This window comes from Phodopus roborovskii, unplaced genomic scaffold (assembly GCF_943737965.1).
Source record: "Phodopus roborovskii unplaced genomic scaffold, PHOROB, whole genome shotgun sequence".
NCBI lineage: Eukaryota > Metazoa > Chordata > Mammalia > Rodentia > Cricetidae > Phodopus > Phodopus roborovskii.
Genome location: NW_026125052.1, coordinates 17,122,635 through 17,142,372, shown reverse-complemented (window position 1 = coordinate 17,142,372; position 19,738 = coordinate 17,122,635). Strand labels below are relative to the sequence as shown.

General features: G+C 44.8%; 1 protein-coding gene across 1 annotated transcript in view; it reads left to right on the top strand.

Moving 5' to 3' along the window:
* Positions 1-817: 817 nt before the first annotated feature.
* Nmt1 (N-myristoyltransferase 1) overlaps positions 818-19,738 on the top strand; it is a 30,479-nt gene continuing 11,558 nt past the window's right edge. Inside the window, exons 1-3 of the mRNA XM_051177826.1 lie at positions 818-1,054; positions 13,215-13,323; positions 16,510-16,654. Of these exons, the coding sequence (XP_051033783.1) occupies positions 924-1,054; positions 13,215-13,323; positions 16,510-16,654 (385 nt within the window). The 5' untranslated portion in view covers positions 818-923. The remainder of the gene's footprint in view (positions 1,055-13,214; positions 13,324-16,509; positions 16,655-19,738) is intronic.

Below are 19,738 nucleotides of genomic sequence, written 5' to 3'. Positions count from 1 at the left end.
AAGGAACGCTGAAAGTGGGAGGAGAAATGGTCCTCCACAGGGAAGGGTACACACCCTAGCTCGGAAATCATATACATACATCATACGGAGTGAGCAGGCTGTACACGGACACACGGACAATCTATGTAACAACAGTTAAAGAGAAGGGGTCATGAATTTGAGAACGAGGTGGAGGGAGGGGATAGGATAGGAGAGGAGTTAGAGGGAGGGAAGGGAAGGGGGAAATGATGTAATTAAATTATAACCTCCAAAAAAAAAGGATTTGTGTGGTGAATCAAAGGGACAATTTGAAGGAGAGTTCGGTGCAGAACTAGAAGGGTCAGCGTTCCACACACCTCGATCCGCTTCCGCTGCCTCTCGGTTTTAGGCTTCCAAAGACTCAGGTTTGCCTAAAGGCCGGGTGGGGAAGGCAGCCAAGAACAAATCCGGCTTCTCTTCAAGAGGTAATGGGCTCTTGGCGAACCACAGCCACGGACCTCAGTGTCTTTCACTTACCCGAGAATGGTAACGGTCCTTAACGGCAGCCGATAACGGCTCACCCTCACCTGTGGCCCGATGCCTATCAAGGTTAGACTGAAGTGAAACCTTGTACTTTGCACCTATCACTCGAGAAACGCTAATTCAACATGGAACTGCAAGTCCCACAATGCCCCGCGACCGCCCTACAAGGCGTGGGACCTCTTCGCCTCCGAGCGCGGCTGAACCTAGGGGGTTTCCGGAGTTGCTGCCTACTCCTCCCAAGGCGTCCCTTCATGATTTCTGGGTTGTGTAGTCCACTTCGGTCCAATTTCTTGAGAACGCGCAGCCCTTAGTGTCAGATTTCTTCACAAAAACTACAAAACCCAGAATACAGTGCAAATTTCCCCTGTCCAATAGGAGCCCTCCGTGTAGCGGGGCGCGGAGCCCGGCTCTCGCAACCCAAGATGGCGGATGAGAGTGAGACAGCAGTGAAGCTGCCGGCACCTTCGCTGCCGCAGATGATGGAAGGGAACGGAAACGGCCATGAGCACTGCAGCGATTGCGAGAACGAGGAGGACAACAGCTACAACCGAGGGTAACAAGATCCTCGTAGCCCAGTTCCTGTCCTGTCTCCCATAAGCTGGGTCTCTGGGGTGCGGGGAAGTCACCGGGAGCTTAGTCTAACCCCACCCCCATGTTCTTATTGGCTAAACCACTGAGATCCTGCCTAGCGATTGGTTTTTGCCTTTGTCATTTACTGGGGTGGGTGCCCAGAAATTAAGGGTCGGAGACATGCAATACTTTTATTATATAAAAGTTCTGTATAGTGTATCATTCGTGTGCTTCACGCACGATGGGGAAAAAGAACCATTTTGAACGGTGGGTCTCAGTAGTACAAGGCAGAGCAATCTAGAAACTGCAGTTCAGAGGAACGTTACTTATAAAGGTGAATGAACAACGTGACTAGCAATAAACTAATAATAAAGCATTTCGTTGTAGTTCACGGCCCATGAGGAAATTCACCGGGCTATACAAGCCATGTATATAATTATGTTGTAAAATACTACTGCCAGAGAGTTCCAGAATTCAAACTCGCCTTATAAACCCTGTGTTATTAGCGATGTGATAATGTTTTAACTTATTCAGTGTCTATTGCCTCAAATAACGTGTAGGTATTATCAGAGTCAGTCTTGTACCATTGTTCACTTAGTGAAGTAGCTCAAAGCTTCAACAAACTGCTGCCGCTTCTTGGAGACTGTGGTACTTCAGAGATACTGCACATCTTGTACTTTAGAGTCTTTCCGCGGTTTTTTGTTGTTGCTTCTTCCTTTGAGACAGGTTCTCACTGTGTAGTTCTGTCTGGCCCAGAACTTGCCATGGAGAACAGGTTGTCCTTAAACTCAGGTGGATGATCTTGCCTCTGCCTCCCAATATGGGGACTACTGTTAATGGCCACCATGTAGCTCCTACTATAAATAGTTGCTGTAGTTTGTTACTAGAGAAGAAGAAATGGGCCAGATATTTGAGTGTTGATTTTTCTTTTTCCAAATCAGTACATTTGTAAGCCAGTCCCAGTGAATAATTTATTTTTGTTCACATTATTGGTCTGCTGCTAATCCCCCACCATCTGTCTGCCTTTCTGTCTATATGCATATGTATACTTTTCATGTAATTGTCTGAGTGTGTGGTCATCTACTTTTTAAAGCTAGACTTTGTTATAGCCAGCTTGTCATTAACTGTAACTGGCAGCTTTTAACTTCCGCCTTTCCCCCACTGAAAACTGAGATAAAGGTGGAGGTTATAACCTTTGGATACACTCTTATTTATTCTGTCTTCGAGAAGGTTGAGCAAAGGATCAAATGGTTAGCAGTTTGCCTGGGGCTGAGTTTTAGTTTTAAAAAAGATCTAGCTTTTTGTTCTTCACCAGCATGAAAAAGAAAATCACAAGAATGTGGCATAAAAGGAAGCTTGCCAAATTTGATTTTATGACTGTGTTCTGTTGTGTAACTCACAACAAATCTAATGTAACAGCCTTGTTTGAGCCAGCTATTCCCAAGAATGGAATCGCTGAGAAAGAGGAAGTAGGAGCTGGAAGAAGGGACAGGACAGGCCTCTTGAGGGGGAAAAAAAATTCCCACCAGATCTGAATATGAAAGTCACTCTAGCCGGGCGGTGGTGGTGCACGCTTTAGTCCCAGCTCTAGGGAGGCAGAGGCAGGAGGATCTCTGTGAGTTCGAGACCAACCTGGTCTACAAGAGCTAGTTCCAGGACAGGCTCCAAAGCCACAGAGAAACCCTGTCTCAAAACAAAACAAAACAAAAAAGTCATTCTAGAAGTGAAAGTATGAGTTTTACCTTTGTTCTTTTTGTGATTGCTCCATTTTTCTCTGTGAAGCTGTTGCCCTGATCAACGCTAGTGTCTCTCCTTTTTTTTTTTTTTTTGCTGTGAGCTGGGGTGTAGCTTAGTTGTAGAGCACTGCCATACTGAGTTGCAAGCCCTGGTGTTCAACCACAAGCATGAAAACCAAGAAAATCCTGTTTGCCAGGAAGTTCTTTGTTTAGTTATAGTACCACAGAGTAATCGCTCCCTTTTCCCCAAATCTTTGGAAGTGACCCTCTCCTTCCCCCTTACCCCCCCAGGGGGAAGGTGTTCTATTACCAGGTATGGTTTGAGTGAGCAAATTATATTAGATTACCAAATCTGGGAATCTGTGAGAATGAGTTAGTTTGGAGGTGGCAGGTAAAAAAACAAAGGTCCTAGTTAGGAAAGAGTGTACTTGTGACACTTAGAATTAGCATTTCCCATTGAATTTCAAAGCAAAGTGTTTTGGAAAGAGACAACATCACCCTGGGAAAGGTGTGAACTTTGAAGTCATTCAAACAGGCAGGGTGTGGTGGTGCAATTATTTAATCCAGAGTGCTGGGAGGCACAGATATGTGGATCTCCGTGAGGTCAAGGCTAGCCTGATCTGTATATATAGCTAACCAGCCAGGGCTATGTAATAAGACTGTCTACAGAAACAAACTAAAACCAGGTTTGAAAGCCTGGTCTTGATTCCATATCAATAACTGTGATCTCAGGAAAGTTTCCTTATCTCCAGTTGTTTATGAAATTAGAACATTAAGAATAGCTCTCCTTTCTTCAGATAGTCACTGAACTTTCCCCCGCTTGCCTTCCATTATTTCTTACAAACTGTACCTTTGTAGTTTTGTTATAGCAGTAAACAATGTGTTTGATAATTTACTGACTGAGTCCAGCTCTGTATCATGGGCTATCAAGGTGCATGAGGACAAGGATTATTCCTGGAGATGGCTGGCACTTAGGTGTTACTGAGTGTTTGGTGAATGGAGGCAAATATTAAAGTGCCTGGCCTATGTTAGTGCAGAGTCTCTTGTAGAGCAGGCTACCCTCGAACTCATTTTGCATTGAGAATGGTCTTGAATTTCTAGTTCTGCCTTGACTTCTGTAGTTCTGAGATTGTAGACACATCTCCAGTCTCAGATTTTTCTTATATATAAATCTTGTTTTACTACTCTCTCTCTCTCTCTCTCTCTCTCTCTCTCTGTGTGTGTGTGTGTGTGTGTGGTGTGTGTGTGTGTGTGTGTGTGTGTGTGTGTATGCTGAGGGGGGGGGTCTTGTTGCCTCTGCCTTGCCGTGTACTCTCGGGTAACTGGTTCCCCAGCTTCCAGGAGATTCTCCCATCTCTTCCTTGAGTCCCATCCTAGGAGTGCTAAGATTACAGGTGTGTGCCATAGCAGCTTTTTTGTGTGGATTCTGAGGATGGAACTTGGGTAACCAAGTTTTCCCAGAAAGCACTTTTCTCATGGACCTTCCTACCTACAACATTTTGTGAAATACTGCAGAAACTAGCCATGTTCCAGTTTATTAAGGAAATTTTTTTCTTTTTCTTTTTGAAATGCTTCTTGCCTCCCCCCCCTTTTCCTGTTTTAAGTATTTATTTATTTATTTATTTATTTATTTATTTATTCTTCGAGACAGGGTTTCTTTGTGGCTTTGGAGACTGTCCTGGAACTAGCTCTTGTAGACCAGGCTGGTCTCAAACTCACAGAGATCCTCCTGCCTCTGCCTCCAAAGTGCTGGGACTAAAGGTGTGTGCCGCCACTGCCCAAGGAGGGCTTCAAAGGGCTTCATTCCCCTGGATTTGGAATTATGTGTGGTTATGATCCCCTCAACATGGGTGCTGGTAACTGAATTTCTACAGTATTGGTAAACATGCTCTTAACCTTTGAGGCATCTCCACCCACACACCCCCAGATGTATTGCATTTAAAATTTTTTTATTTGTTTTGCATATGGGTGTGTATGTATGTGGGTTCACAAGAGATACTGTCTCCTATGAAGAAATTTAAGAAAGGTGCCGGGTATATATAGTAGTGTATGTCTGTAATCTCAGGAGGCTGAGGCCAGGTTACTAGGCGTTTGAGACCACTTGAGAATAATGCACATAATTAAACCAAGAGACTATTTTTACTTTTAGACTGTGTTTAGCTTTCATTATGTGGCTGGGATAGAACACTCTGGACAAAAAGCATTTAGGCAAGGAAAGATTTATGTAGTATACGCATATGTAGTGTGTACACATAATAAACCTTATGCAACTTGCACTTCCAGGCTGCGGTCCATTGTTGAGGGAAGACAGGACAGGAACTCAAGTAGGAACTCAAAGGCAGAAGCCAAGGAGAAACACTGCTTAGTGGCTCACTCCTACATTTGTGCTTAACTAGTTTCCTCTTCCAGTGTTTTTATATTTATTTGTGTGTCTGCTGTGTGTGTGCTGGTGTCTGGGGAGGCCAGACGAGGACATCGTTTCCCATGGAGTTACAGATGGTTGTGAATCACCCTGTGTGGGTGCTAAGAACCACACTTGGTCCTCTGGAAGAACAGCTAGTGCTTTTGTACAAAACAGGATCTTACTATATAGTTCTTGTTTGTCCTGGGACTTGTACCAGGCTGGCCTTGAGCTCACAGAGATTCACCTGCCTCTGCCACCCAAGGGCTAGGATTACAAGAGTGTGGCACCACACCCAGCCCAACTCGTAATTGCTCGGTCATTTCTTTGGGCTCTTAGTTCCCTTCCTTATACAGCTCAGGACCTCCTGCCTAGGGATGGTGCTGCCCACCGTGGGCTGGGTCCTCCTATGTCAGCACCCAAGACATGTCCACAGGCCAATCTGATCTAGTTCCTCAATTTAGTCTCTCCTCTCAAGTGAGTGACTTCAGCCTATGTCAGGTTGACAAATGTAACTAGGACAGAAGGTAAATTCCATAAATACTTGCTTTGTCTTCCTTTTGTCTCAAAGTGACTGTATCCATGCTGTTTGTTGGCTTCTAACTGCATCTAGCACTTGGGAAGAAGAAATCTTTTTTGTTTTTAGGCGCTCTCTTCATTTCTCTCTTCAGCTTTTGGTTTCTCAAAACTAGATCAAAGCAAAATGAAGAGAACTCTCATCACTGATATCAAATAAGTATTCTAATTATGTTTCCTAATTAAATGGTAGTTAAAAAGGAACTAATCAGGAGCTGCTTCAAAGAGAAGAAACTGAAGAGCAGAAGAAATTAAAGTAAATGAAGCCTATTTCAGGGAGACTGCTGCCCAAGGCAGACTGGTTTTGCTGATCTCCCATTGTTGAACTAATAAGCTCACTCCAGAATTCGCCAGCTTTGCCAAGCTGCCAGTTAACCCTTTCTCTCTGGAGCTCAGAGAGCAGGGGCTCTAGGAGGATGCTCCTCTAGCCTTTCCTCTTAATTTTTTAAAAAACTCTGAAATTTCCATTTAAAGATAAATATTGCATTTATTTATTTGTGTGTATGTTGTGCGAATGTTTTGTGTATGCATAGCAAGCTTGTGGCAGTCAGAGGACTACTCGTGGGTCAGTTGTATCACGTGGTCCTTGGGGATCAAACTCGGGTGGTCAGACCTGCCCATAAACACCTTTATCCACTAAACCCATCTTACCTGTTCCTCCATCTTAAAATGTTTATTTATTTACTTATTCATTTGGGTTTTTTGAGACAGGGATTCCCTGTGTAGCCTGGAAGTCAGATCTGCCTGCCTTTGCCTCCCAGTGCTGGGATTAAAGGCTTGTGCCACCACACCTGGCTACCTCCATTCTGTTTGTTTGTTTGTTTGTTTGTTTTGTTTCAGCTTCAAGGCTGGCTTCAGACTATAGGAGAGGGTCACTGCCTCAGCCTCCCAAGGGCTAGGATACAGGATGAGTCACAACTTGGAGTTCAGCAAGCCCTACTGGCCAAGCCTCTTCCTGATTCCCCAGAGAAGGTGTCCTTGTGGTTGTTCCCTATGTGTCTATGTTAAGTACTATGGTCTCCATGTCAAGCACCCGAAATGAACAACGGAAATAAATGCCTTGCCAGGGGCAGTGCTTGCCTTACCCAGTTTGTGTAGTGTTCTGGTTGAGGAGCAGCAGCTGAAGGTTGACTAGTTGAGTGCCTGCTGTTGCTGTTAGTGTGCTGATCCCTCCCTGTGCATGCACCTCTGATGTCACTTGGGAAGGTCAGTTCTGCTTTTCCTGTGAGCCTCCACCTTGCCCTCCGTTTTGAACGTGCTGGACTTCTATATTCTGAATCCTCCCCCCCCCCCCCCCCCCCCGTTTTCTTTTGGTGGTGTTGCTGATGTTCAAACGCGGCACCTTCACAGGAGGCAACCACAGAGCGGGTTCTGAGCTCCCGCACCTTGTAGCAGCAGCAATCCTCTCTTTGTTTCTCTTCAGCAGTTTGTGGGTTTCCTCATACTAGGAGTTGGGTGGCAATGGAGCTGGCTGGCTCTTTAAACTCTCATTAAAAGACCAGGGTCACCCTCAGTGGACACGGATTGAGCATTGAATAGCATTTGTTTCATCTTTGGCTTGCCCAGGCACAATGCACCAAACAAACTCAAACTGTTGGACTTCAGTGTTTATCCCATTTAACTCTTGTTTTCTGCTGGCCCAGTTTTTCATCGGTTATATCAGAGTCTTTGTGAGCTCTCAAATAGCTGTCCTCCATGACGGGAATTGGCTCATTTAGCCCTCAAAAACATCCAGAGAAGGCAAAGGTGGACAGTATGAGCAGTTTTTGGAATTCCTGCCTACAAGTTTCCCCCCTTAGCCACCTAGTACCTCTGTGGCAGTAGGAATTAAGGGTTCACAAGCAGGTTTTTAAAATCCATTATGTTTTATTTATTTGCATATGTGTACATGTGCCACGGTACCCATGTGGATGTCAGAGGACATCTTGAAGGACTCTCCCTTCCACCATGTGGATCCTGGGTTCAAACTCAGGTCATCAGGCTTGGCAGCGGGCATTTTACCTGCTGAGCCATCCGTGCCCCAAATTCCCAGTCTACTAATTGGTGGGGATATGTGGAGTTTGGGGTGTGGTATCCAGTGACCCAGCAGCCACATCGGTACAGAGAATATGCAGCTGATACTGACTTGTGCCATCTTGTTTCCTCCTGAGTGTCCTTTAAATGTCCCTCTGTTCATTTGTCTCTGGGCTTTGTGAGTGCTAAAAGGATTGCTGGTGACTATGTCACATCCCTAAGGGTAATTTCTTTTGCAAAAGGCTCTCCTGATGTTGAAATTAGAGCTAGAGTTCAGGATTTATTTTAGTACCTTTATGTGGAAAACTTACTTTATAGTCCCAAGAATTAGCTTCTTGCTTCCAGAGACAGAGAAGGGCCAAGTCAAGGTTCAGCCACCAAGAGCCCGTCTTGCTCTTCCAGAAGACCTGAATTTGGTTCTAGCATTCAGGTCAGGAGGCTTGTAACTGCTGTTACTCAAGTTCCACGAAATCTGACAACTTGTGGTCTCCAAGATCATTGGTACACATGTGTTCAAACAGCCTGGTCTACATAGAGGGTTCCAGGGCACCCAGGGCTACATAGTGAGACCCTGTGTCCAAAAAAAAAAAAAAAAAAAGAGAGACAGAGAGAAAAGGTCAGGGGAATAAAGTCACATGCCCTGGTACATGAGAGACTAGCATAGGAAAATCTTGAGTTCAAGGTTAGCCATGGTGAGTCCCCTTTGTTATGAAATTTCCCTTCTGAACTTTGCTCTCAGAAACTGCAGACAGCGCCATTTGGATTGTGCTTCTGCCATTCTCTGCCTTGACTTAGGAATAGGACATGACCTAAGGAGGGTACTGGAGAGGAGGAAGTTGGTCATTGAAAATCCCAACCAAGGTACAGGAAGAAGAGCACAGCATTTCACCTGCTTTCTCAGAATGTTGGCACAGCTGTCCCGTGGAAAGCAGCACTAGAGATGCTGACCTCTTTTGCGCTGTAGCTCTTCTGAGTTTTATTTTAGTCCATCGTGCCTAGAAAGCATCAGGCAAGCATAAAGTGTTGAACTCCTAGTTGTGTGTGCAGTGTAATGGGAGGGACTGTGAGAAACAGCTGTGTGGTGTGGCCCCTATGTTCACAACATTTTTAAAATCAATGGGAGGCAAAGAAAGAAACCTATCATTTTATGTAAATAATTATATGTGTATAGTTTTTTAGGAGATTATAATTTTCAAGCAGATGTCAGTGAGAGTTGGAGGAGTCAGAGATGGCTTTCAGAATAAAACACGGCTCATGCTCAACATTACCTCAGGCTGACCTGGAACTCTCCATTGTTCTTAGCCTTAGCTTCCCTAGTGCTGGAACTATAGGCATGGGCCACTATGCCTGCCCCTCCTCTGTTACCTCCAACACCTGCTCTTTACACCAAGCTTCCTTCTGGGGTCTAGTGTGAGAAGACAGTTAACAACTTGGCTTTGGAGGCTGACCTCCCATCCTTCTGATTCCTAAGGGCACTGTTCCCAACCTTCCTAATGCTGTGACCTTTAACACAGTTCCTTCCTCATGTTGTGGTGACCCCAACCATAACATTATTTGTATTGCTACTTCCTAACTGTAATTTTGCTACTGTTCTGAGTTGTAATGTAAATATCCGTGTTTTCTGATGGTCTTAGGTGACCCTGAGGGGTCTTGACCCACAGGTTGAGAACTACTGCTGTAACATGTCAGGGAGAAAAGGCTCCACATCTCGAGAGGTTGGTGGCTTGTCCCTGGGTAGGGGTTAGTTAGTTACAGGTTGCCTCATTGTGGTCTCCTATAAGCAACAGGTTAAGGTACATTGCTGTGCGATTCCTCCCAAGGCTGGAGGTTTCCTCTGCGCTCTCTTCTGCCATGATAAAAGATTTTAGTTCCCAGGCACACATGTGAGTGCTTGTCATCCTGTAAGGGAGAGGAGGCCCATGTTACGGACGGAGACTTTGTGCTGCCAGGAAGTTCTGTACTCTGCTCATCTGTCAGCTTGCCCTTCCCACCCACCCACACACACCCGGCACTGCTCTATTTTAGAAGCACGGAGGCTCATTTTCCATCTCTTCCTTCTGCCCTGATTTTGTACAAAAGCATCCATAAGATTTCTTGAGCTTGAATTTAATTTAGGGCCTTCATTTAAAAAAAAAAAAATGACATTCCGCAGCGTGCGGTGGTGCACACCTTTAATCCCAGTGCTCGGGAGACAGAGGCAGGCAGATCTCTGTTTGAAACCAGCCTGGTCTATAGAGTGAGTTCTAGGACTGCCAGGGCTATACAAAGAAACCCTGTCTGGAAAACCCAAGAACAAACAAACTTAAAGCCGGGTGTGGTGTTTCATGCCCTTTGTCCTAGCTCTTGGGAGGGAGAGGCAGGAGGATCTCTTTTGAGTTGAAGGCCAGCCTGGTCTACATAGAGAGAGTTTTGTGTCTCAACACAAAACAAACCAGTTTGCCATAAAAAACAACCAGAGTGCAGCCTGTGTTCTCTCCAGAAGTGGGGTCGGGCCGTGACAGCGCACTCAGCCTTCTGAAGGAGCTTGGGAAGGTAGACTGACTGCCCAACTTTCTTTGACAGTTTTACTCTGTAGTCCTCACTGCTGTGGAACTCATTCTGTAGACCACGATGGCCACAAACTTGAAATGATATTCCTGCCTCTGTCTCCTAGGTACTCCTAGGTTAAATAGGCTGGTGCCTTCATGCTCAGCCAAGGAAGACATTTCATAGTTATCTTGCATACTTTGTAAAAACTTATAAAGTCTAGAGGGGTCATTATTACCCTGTCTAAATATCCAGTTGCTTAACCAACATGTAGAATTTCTTTTTATAGTTACTTGTTCATGGTTTTGAGACATGGTATTTGCCTTGTAGCCCTGGCTGGCCTGGGACTCCCTTTGTTGACCAGGGTGGCCTTGAACTTGTGGCAACCATCTTACCTCAGTTTCCCAAAGATGACCTATCACACCTGGATGCAGCATTCCTTCACCTTTTGGTTCATTTCCACAGAACAAAATTAAAGTGGTTTGTATGAGCCAGGTGGTGGTGGCACACACCTTTAATCCCAGCACCAAGGAGGCAGAGGTGGGCAGATCTCCAAGTTCAAGGCCAGCCTGGTCTACAGAGTGAATTGCAGGACAGTACTGGGGATAAAACTTGCTGTCTGGAGCTTGCTAGACAAGCGCTCTGCCACTGACTGAGCTGCAACCTCAGCCCAAGAAAAGTGTATGATTACAGATTGCTTTCTCTTTATATATGTGTATTTACTGACATATACATACTTATTGATAACATTTACCAATTGCATTAATATGCAAGTAACCACAAGGCTCTTTGACACCTTGAAGTATCTGTTTACTTTTTTAAGTTAATTAAAAAAAAAAAAAAACAAACAAACAGTATCTTACAGTATAACTCAGGCTAGCCTGGAAATCTCTGTTTTTTCCTCCAGACTGGCCTAGGACTCAGAGCCACCATGTCTTTTTTTTTTTTTTTTTTTTTTTTTTTTTTGGGTAGGGTTTTACAGTGTAGCCCTTGCTATGAGACCAGGCTAGCCTTGAACTCACAAAGATTTGCCTGCTTCTTGCCTCTGCCTCTGGCATGCTGGGATTAAAGATGTGCACCACCATTTCTGTTTATGTTGTCCCACTTCAGCCTCCCAAGTGCTCTAATAGCAATTATGTGACACCATGCCTGGTCTAATTTTGCCTTCTTTCTTTCTTTTCTTTTCTTTTCTTTTTTTTTTTTTTTTTTTTTTTTTTTTGTTATTGTTGTTGTTTTGTGAGACAGGGTTTCTCTGTGTTGCTTTGGGAGACTGTCCTGGAACTCACTCTGTAGACCAGGCTGGCCTCGAACTCACAGAGATCCACCTGCCTCTGCCTTCTAATTCTGGGAGTAAAGACGTGTGCCACCAACGCCCGGCTAATTTTGACATTTTAATGTAAGTAGGAAACTGTTTTGCAGCATGGGGAAGTGCCTTTACTGCTTCCACACAGTTTTCATGTACCTGTGGCAAAACTGCATGAAACTGTGTGGTTAGGTTTTCCCCATCATTCTTAGTTCTTGGTTTGCCATCTGTGAGCACTCGGTCTTGTTGCCTAATGTCTAACTCAGGCGCTTCTCTTTATTGACTATTCTGGACATGGACTGCAGCAATGTTGAACTCTTCTCCATCGTGCTTTCTTTTTCATACTGTCTTGTACTTTAGGTCCAGCTGGGGAAACCTAGTTAACATAGTACACTAGGTGAAGTCAGGGGAAAAAATTCCTAAAAGACTATCCGCTTTAATTTAGGGCCCTAAGAAAGTGGTGTTGGTACCAACACAGTGTTGACAGATGGCATTGTCTTTAGTGCAGTCTAGAGAAAAATAAGTACATATCCCTCCCACCTCCCGAAAGCAGATGTGGTGGTTCATATTTATCATCCCAGCTCTCAGGAGGCTGAGGCAGGAGGATTGCCATTAGTTTGAGTCCAGCCAGAGACACATACTGAGTACCAGGTTAGTCGAGATTACATAGCAAGACCTTGTCTCAAAAAAAAGAAAGAAGGAAAGGAAGGAAAGAAGGATGGATGGAAGGAAGGAGGGAGGGAAGGAAGGAAGGGTGGATGGATGGATGGAAGGAGGGAGGGAAGGAAGGAAGGAAAGATGGATGGATGGAAGGGTAGATGGAAGGAGGGAGGGAGGGAAGGATGGATGGATGGAAGGGTGGATGGAAGGAGGGATGGATGGAAGGAAGGAGGGAGGGAAGGAAAGAAGGATGGATGGAAGGAAGGGGAGAGGAAGGAAGGAGGGAGGGAAGGGGAGAGGAAGGAAGGAGGGAGGGAAGGGGAGAGGAAGGAAGGAGGGAGGGAAGGAAAGAAGGATGGATGGAAGGAAGGAGGGATGGATGGAAGGAGGGAGGGAAGGAAGGGGAGAGGAAGGAGGGAGGGAAGGAAAGAAGGATGATGGAAGGAAGGAAGGGGAGAGGGAGGAAGGAGGGAGGGAGTGTAGTTTAGTTGGTAGAGTGCTTTCTTTGCATGCTAGAAGCTTTGTTGAGCCCATAAACCAGGTGGGTGGAGTGCCTGCAGTTTCAGCACTTTGGAGGTGGAGGCAGGAGAATCAAGTTCAAAGTCATTGATGGGGGTCAGCCTTGGCTGCTGGAGACCCTGTCTTGGTGGGTGAGTGAGTGGGTGAATGAATGAATGAGTCAATGCAAGAACAGAAAAGGCCCCTTGAAATAAATAGGACATGCCTTGCACAGAGTCTCCTCCCTGGGGAGCTGTGCTTGCTAGTGTCCTCCAAATGTCCCTTCTGGGATCTGGATTCTCCAGTCTGCTTCTGAAGCCAGCAGGCTGGATTAGGAAGGCCTGCTCTACAGAAAAGCCTTTTGTCAGTGGAGTTTAAAGCACTTGATGTTTGTTTTTGAGCCTCCATCAGTGTTTACTTTGTCTTACAGTGGCTTGAGTCCAGCCAATGACACTGGAGCCAAAAAGAAGAAAAAGAAACAAAAGAAGAAGAAAGAGAAAGGCAACGACACAGATTCAGCCCAGGATCAGCCTGTGAAGGTACCAAGGAGACTGTTTTCTGTGACGGATGAGTTTTGAGGGAAATGTGTAGGAACAAGTTAAACTCATCTGTCTCCACTGATGGTATCTAAAGATGGAAGACATTCCAGTGCTGTCTGCCCTCTGTGCCCTTGGTCATGAAACTGCTCTCGGTACCTTAGAAGACCCAGCATGTTAGACCCACTCCAGTGTAGCATCGTCAGAATTACAGGTGCACATTGTATGTATGTGCCAGGTGCCATGGAGTGATGATGTGACAGCCCCTGCTTCTTAGAGCAGTGTTCTTGGTCTTCTGGGTCTTATGTCTTTTGCAGCCAGGCCTGATGACCAGTTTGGTCTCCTGGACCATTACAGTGGAAGGAGAGAACTGACTCCTGGAAGTGATTCTCTGACCTCCACACACACACTATGGCACGTGCATATGCACACTCTCTACTCATTTAATTAAATATTTATTTATTTAAAAAGTTTTGTAGACTTTATTTTGTATATAGTGTTCTGTTTGCATGTATGTATGCCTGCAGGCCAGAAGAGGGTGCCAGATCTCATTACAGATGGTTGTGAGCCACCATGTGGTTGCTGGGAATTGAACCCAGGACCTCTGGAGTCCACTTAACCTCTGAACTATCTCACCAGCCCCACAAAATATTTTTTTATTTAAAAGACAGTCATTAGCCTTGGTTTTCAACCTGTGGGTCATGATCTCCTTAGGGTCCCATATCAGATATCCTGCATATCAGATATTTACATATCCTAACAGTACCAGAATTACAGTTATGAAGTAGTAATGAAATAATTTTATGGTTGGGGGTCACCATAGCATGAGGAGCTGTATTAAAAGGTCTCAGCATTAGGGAGGTTGAGAACTGCTGTGTATAGTGATATAATCAAAGCAATCACAGTACCCATCAATTAATCAGTCAGGGGCTGAGTCAGTACACTGTGCTACATACACATAGTGCATTTGGCGGCAGAGTGTGTAGTTTTGTCTCCCTACCAAGAAGGTCTAAGACACTGGGATTAATGTCCTAAGGATCCAACCGGGAGCCTCCCACACAGTTACTGTGCTCTGCTACTGAGCCATACTTATAGCTTCTTCTAATGAGTAGGCTTGAGGCTTGTTATGTTTTGTTTTATAAATTTTATTTAAGATACAGTCTCACTGTATAGCCCTGGTGGGCCTGGAACTGGCTGTGTAGACTAGGCTGATCTGGAATTTACACAGATCCTCCTGCTTCTGCCTGGGTTAAAAGTGTGAGCCACCATACCTGACCTATGGCATCATTTTTTAAAGAATAACTTGTAGAATAATATGTAATTGAATTTTTGTGCTTTTCTGCTTTTTTTTATGTTTTATTTTTGTGATCCTAGGGCTTGCACCCAGTGTCTTACACATGCAAGGAACGTACTCTACCTACTAAGCTACACCTCTAACCCCCACTTTTGCTGTGTGGGGAGCCATAGGTGTGTCTGTGTGAGTGTGCTCACTGCTTCATACCAGGTGAGGTACATGTACATATACAGCCAACTGTAGAAGTTCAAGGATAACTTTTGGCAGTAGGTTCTCTCCTTCCACTATGTGGATCCTGGGCATTGAACTCAGGTCATCAGGCTTGGCAGGCAATACTTTTTCCCACTGAGCCATCTTACCAGCTTCTAATTTTGCTTTTTGAAAAAAGTGTTTGTGGTTTTAGAACTTGCATCCAAAGAAGTCTAGGGTTCTATATATTTCTCACGTTTTTAAGGTTAAAGCTCTCATAACAAGGATTATAGTTAAGGGGATAGGGCTGATTATTCTATGTGTCTAGGTATTTTACCTGCATGTATATCTATGGATCACATGTGTACATTGTCTATGGAGGCCAGAAGAGAGCATTGGAACCCCTGGAATTGGAGTCACAGGGAGTTGTGAGCTGCCATGTGAGCTGGAAATCAAACCTGGGTCCTCTGGAAGAGCCACTAGTGCTCTTAACTATTGAAGCGCCTCTCTTTTTAAGGCATTATCTTATGTTGCCCATGCTGTCATTGAATTTCTGATCTTCATATCCAGGCCTCTCAGGGACTACAAACTTATGTAGCCACTACACCCAGCTACAGGTTTTTTTCTTTGTATTTTTATATTCTGCATTGCTTGAAAATTTGCACTATTACTTTTGCCATAAACAACATGAGATGGAGATGGGGAAAAATACTATAGGCAAATCCAAGTGTGATCTGTACACTGGTAATCCTAGCAGAGGCAAGAAGATCTGCTGAAAGTTTGAGGCCAGCCTGGTCTTCGGAGGGACCTCTAGGCCAGCCAAGGCTGCATAGTGAGACCCTGTCTCAAACAAACAAACAAAACCAACAAAACCTAAAAGACCAAAGACTAAAACAACAAATCCCACAGGTAGCACCCATTAGCTAATTCTCAGCTACTCTTTTCCCCATTTCTTATATAATGTATAAATAACCTCTGATTAGAACTAAGGAACCACAAACCTTTTTTTAATTGTACCCTTTACTTTTGAACTCTTGGTTGTGTGCTTGTGTATTCTTGTTCATACATGCTGCATGTGTTATGTGGGTGGTCAGTATTAGTTTTCTTCCTTAATCACTTGCCACTGTATTTTTGAGATGGGTTTCTCTTTGAATCTGGGACGCCATGATTTGGCTAGATCGCTTGGGCAGCAGGCCCCCAGGGTTCCTCCTAGCTTCACCTCCCCAGCAGTGGGATTATAAATATTCTACCATCATCACCTTTTTCTATCTTGGTGCTAGACATCAAACCCAGGCCCTTATACTGGAATGGCACGCATTTTACCAACTGAGTTATCTATCATCCTAAACTCTTGGTGTTTTGATACAGGATCTCATGTAGCCAAGATTAGCCTCAAACTTCTAACCCTCCTGACTCTTCCTCCTGACAGGTGTGTACTCCTGTACCGAGCTAACCCTTTTTGTTTGTTTGTTTGTTTGTTTGTTTGTTTATGGGTTTGAGACAGGGTCTCGCTACTTAGCACTGGTTGGCCAGGAGCTCTCTGTATAATTCAAGCCAGCTCAAAGAGATTTGCTTGCCTCTGCCTCCCAGTACTGCGATTAAAGGTGTGCTTTACCACACTTGGCCTAGCTAACTCTTGAACTTACAGTGACTCATAAGTCCCACTAACTCAGTGGGTCTTTTCTTTTTCTAACTGTCTTGCCCAGATGAACTCTTTGCCAGCAGAAAGGATCCAGGAAATACAGAAGGCCATTGAGCTGTTCTCAGTGGGTCAGGGACCTGCCAAAACCATGGAGGAGGCCAGCAAGCGAAGCTACCAGTTCTGGGATACACAGCCAGTCCCTAAATTGGGTATGTATTTCCTTTTGCGGGTGAGAGCAAGGAATTTGGGAGTTTTGTGATGGAGAGCCACAAGGTCCTCGAGATCTTTGGTGATTGTTTCTGGAGGGATTGTCTTTAAAAGAAGCATGTAAAAGGCTGTTGTTCAGAGACCTTGTCATGTCATAGCAGCACACAGAGAACAAATGACCATTCATTTTAGACCATCATCATCTTCAGTCTACAGAGAACAGTGTCTTAGCACACGATGAGTGGGGATGTCTGACCATGGTCTATCCTTCCACTTAGATTAGAGAAAGACTGTTTTGTTTGTGTGGACAAATGTGAACTCTGGAATGGGAAGAGTCCCAGACTCCTCCTCTTTCTCTCAGCTAATTCATATTTACTAAGTTCAAGTAACAGTCAGGGCTCAGCTCCAAAAGTATTATATTTTTCATCAGGTACCCTTAAAAGGCCACTATGAAGTCAGTGGTGGCATACACCTTTATTTCTTATAGCACCTGGAGGCAGAAGTAAGTGGATCTCTTGAGTTTGAGGCCAGCCTGGTCTACAAAGGTAGTTTCAGTCCAGCCAGAGCTACATAGTGAGACTTTGTCTCAAAATAACACTTAACTGAAAAAATGCAATAATAAACTTGTGAAGGGATTAGATAGACAAACACCCCAAAAGTATTCCAGAGATGACTGTACCTGCTGGAGTTAGAGATGTCGGCTAGGCCTGAAGCATAGCTGACCTGGAGCGGTGGACAAACATTTTGTGAGTGATTTGGTTTTGCTTCTGTGGGCCTCTTGGGACCCAATTTGATTGTTTTTTATTGTTTGGTGGTTGTTTTGTTTTGAGAGACAGGGTTTCTCTGTGTAGCCCTAGCTGTACTGGAACACTTGGAGATCAGTCTGGCCTCGAACTCACAGAGATCCACCTGCCCCTGCCTCCTGAATGCTGGGATTAAAGACATGCACCACGACCACCCAGCTCCTGGTGTGATTTATCTTTATATTTTTAAAAATATTTATCGTGTTTTGAAATACCTAGCTGTCTGTCTGTGACACAGACACAGAACAGCAGGCAGTTGTGAGCAACCCAATACAGGTGCTGGGGATGGAATTTGGGTCCTCTGCAGCATGTGATCTGAATTGCTGAGCCGTCTCTCCAGCCCCAAAATACTGGCGAGATGGCTTAGTGATTACAGATGACTGGAGGTTGGGTACCACTGTCCACATTGAGACAAATCCTAACTTCCTGAATTGCAACTCCAGGGAATCCACTGCCCTCCTATGACCTTTTAGGGTGTACACACATGTGTCATACACATAAAAAATGTGTGTCTTTGGGCTAGAGAAATGGTTCAGAGGTTAAGAACACTGAGGTCCTGAGTTCAATTCCCAGCACCCACATAGTAGCTCACAACCATTCATAATGAGATCTGGTGCCCTTTTCTGGCCTGCAGGCATATATGTAGGCAGAACACTGTATATATAATAAATAAAAATCTTTTTAAAGAAAAAAATGTATCTTTAGTAAAAAACAAAACAAAACCCTCATTGGAGAAGCTTCCCCTTGCATTAAGAGGTGAATTACACAGTTGAGACCTGATCAGTGTGCAGCAAAGAAGGGACTGAAGGGCACTAAATGGACATTCATGTCACGCCTCTCCTCCCAGGGCTCAGGAACCTTCCCAGAAGAGAAGGGAGAACAATTGTAAGAGGTGGTAATAGCCTCAAGGGCAGTGTTCCGTAGACACTACAGGACACAGCGATTGTGACAGCATACACAAGCTCTTCAGACAGAGCCTCGGCCTTGTTCAGGGAAGGTGGGCATGAAACCCCACCACCAGCTGAGGAGCTGTTAGCATTTGATTGCTACTGGCAGAAGGAGAGTCGGTTTTCTTTACTGATATGACCCTTGGTAGGTTAACTACACCAGGACAGGCCCCAATGGAGAAGGAAAAAACAAAATCTCAAGTTGGGTGGAAGGGGTTGAGAAAGGGGAGAGAGTGGTAATGGGAGAAGTTTGGGGGTGAATATGCTCAGATATATTGTATGAAATTCTCCAATAAAATATTGTTGAAAATTGAAACAAATCAAGAGTTCAAAGCTAGGCCAGGCATTAGTGGTGCATGCCTTTAGTTCTAGCACTCAGGGGGCAGAGGCAGGCGGATCTCTGTGAGTTCAGGTTCAGCCTGGTCTACAGAGGGAGTTCCAGGACAGGCTCCAAAGCTACACAGAGAAACCCTGCCTCAAAAAACCAAGAAAAAAAAAATTAAAAAAAAGAATACTTGTTCTTGCAGAGGACCCAGGTTCATCCATAACTCAAGTTCCAGAGGGATCTGACCCCTTCTTCTGACCTCCATGGGTACCAAGCTTACATATGATGCATATGTGTGTGTGTGTGTGTGTGTGTGTGTGTGTGTGTGTGTGTGTGTGTACAGGCATAACACACACACACACACACAGAAATAAATAAGCTTAAATTTTATGTGCCTATGCCTGTGTGTGTTGGGTATGTGTTTGCCCTCAGGCTAGAAGAGGGTGCCAGGTACCACGTCTGCTGGAGCTGGCCTGACAGGGTCGCCGTGAGCCACCTGAAATGAGTGCTGGGAACTGAGCCAGAGCTCTGGAAGAGCAGCAGTGTTCTCAGTCAGTGCACCATCCACTGGTAGTCTTGATCTGAGCCAGGGTTTCTAAGACAGAGTTCATTGATGTTCCATAGCATGTTAGCATGTGCAGTGCAACATGCCCATGTGTGTTCCGAGCCAAGGCTGCAGTGAAGTCACATAACTGCCTGGAATATCTCAGGTTTGCTACACATGTGTGTTCAAAACCGTTAACTGTTACTGAACTTGTCTTGACAATAGCCCCCGCTTTCACATATGTGAGCCTGGGTTAGGACTTACCAGCTTCAGAAGCTTTGGTCTAGAACGGTTGTTACATGCCCTGCTTGAGCCTTCAGCCCCTCTTCAAAGCATGCCATTCTTTCCTTGTTGAGGGGAACAGGATTTTTTTTCTTCCCCTCGGCTTTACCTGTCCCTGTGCAACTCCATAGCCTGTATATTGCTCTTGGCAGGCATGGGAGGCAAGGCACCTCCAACATAGGAAG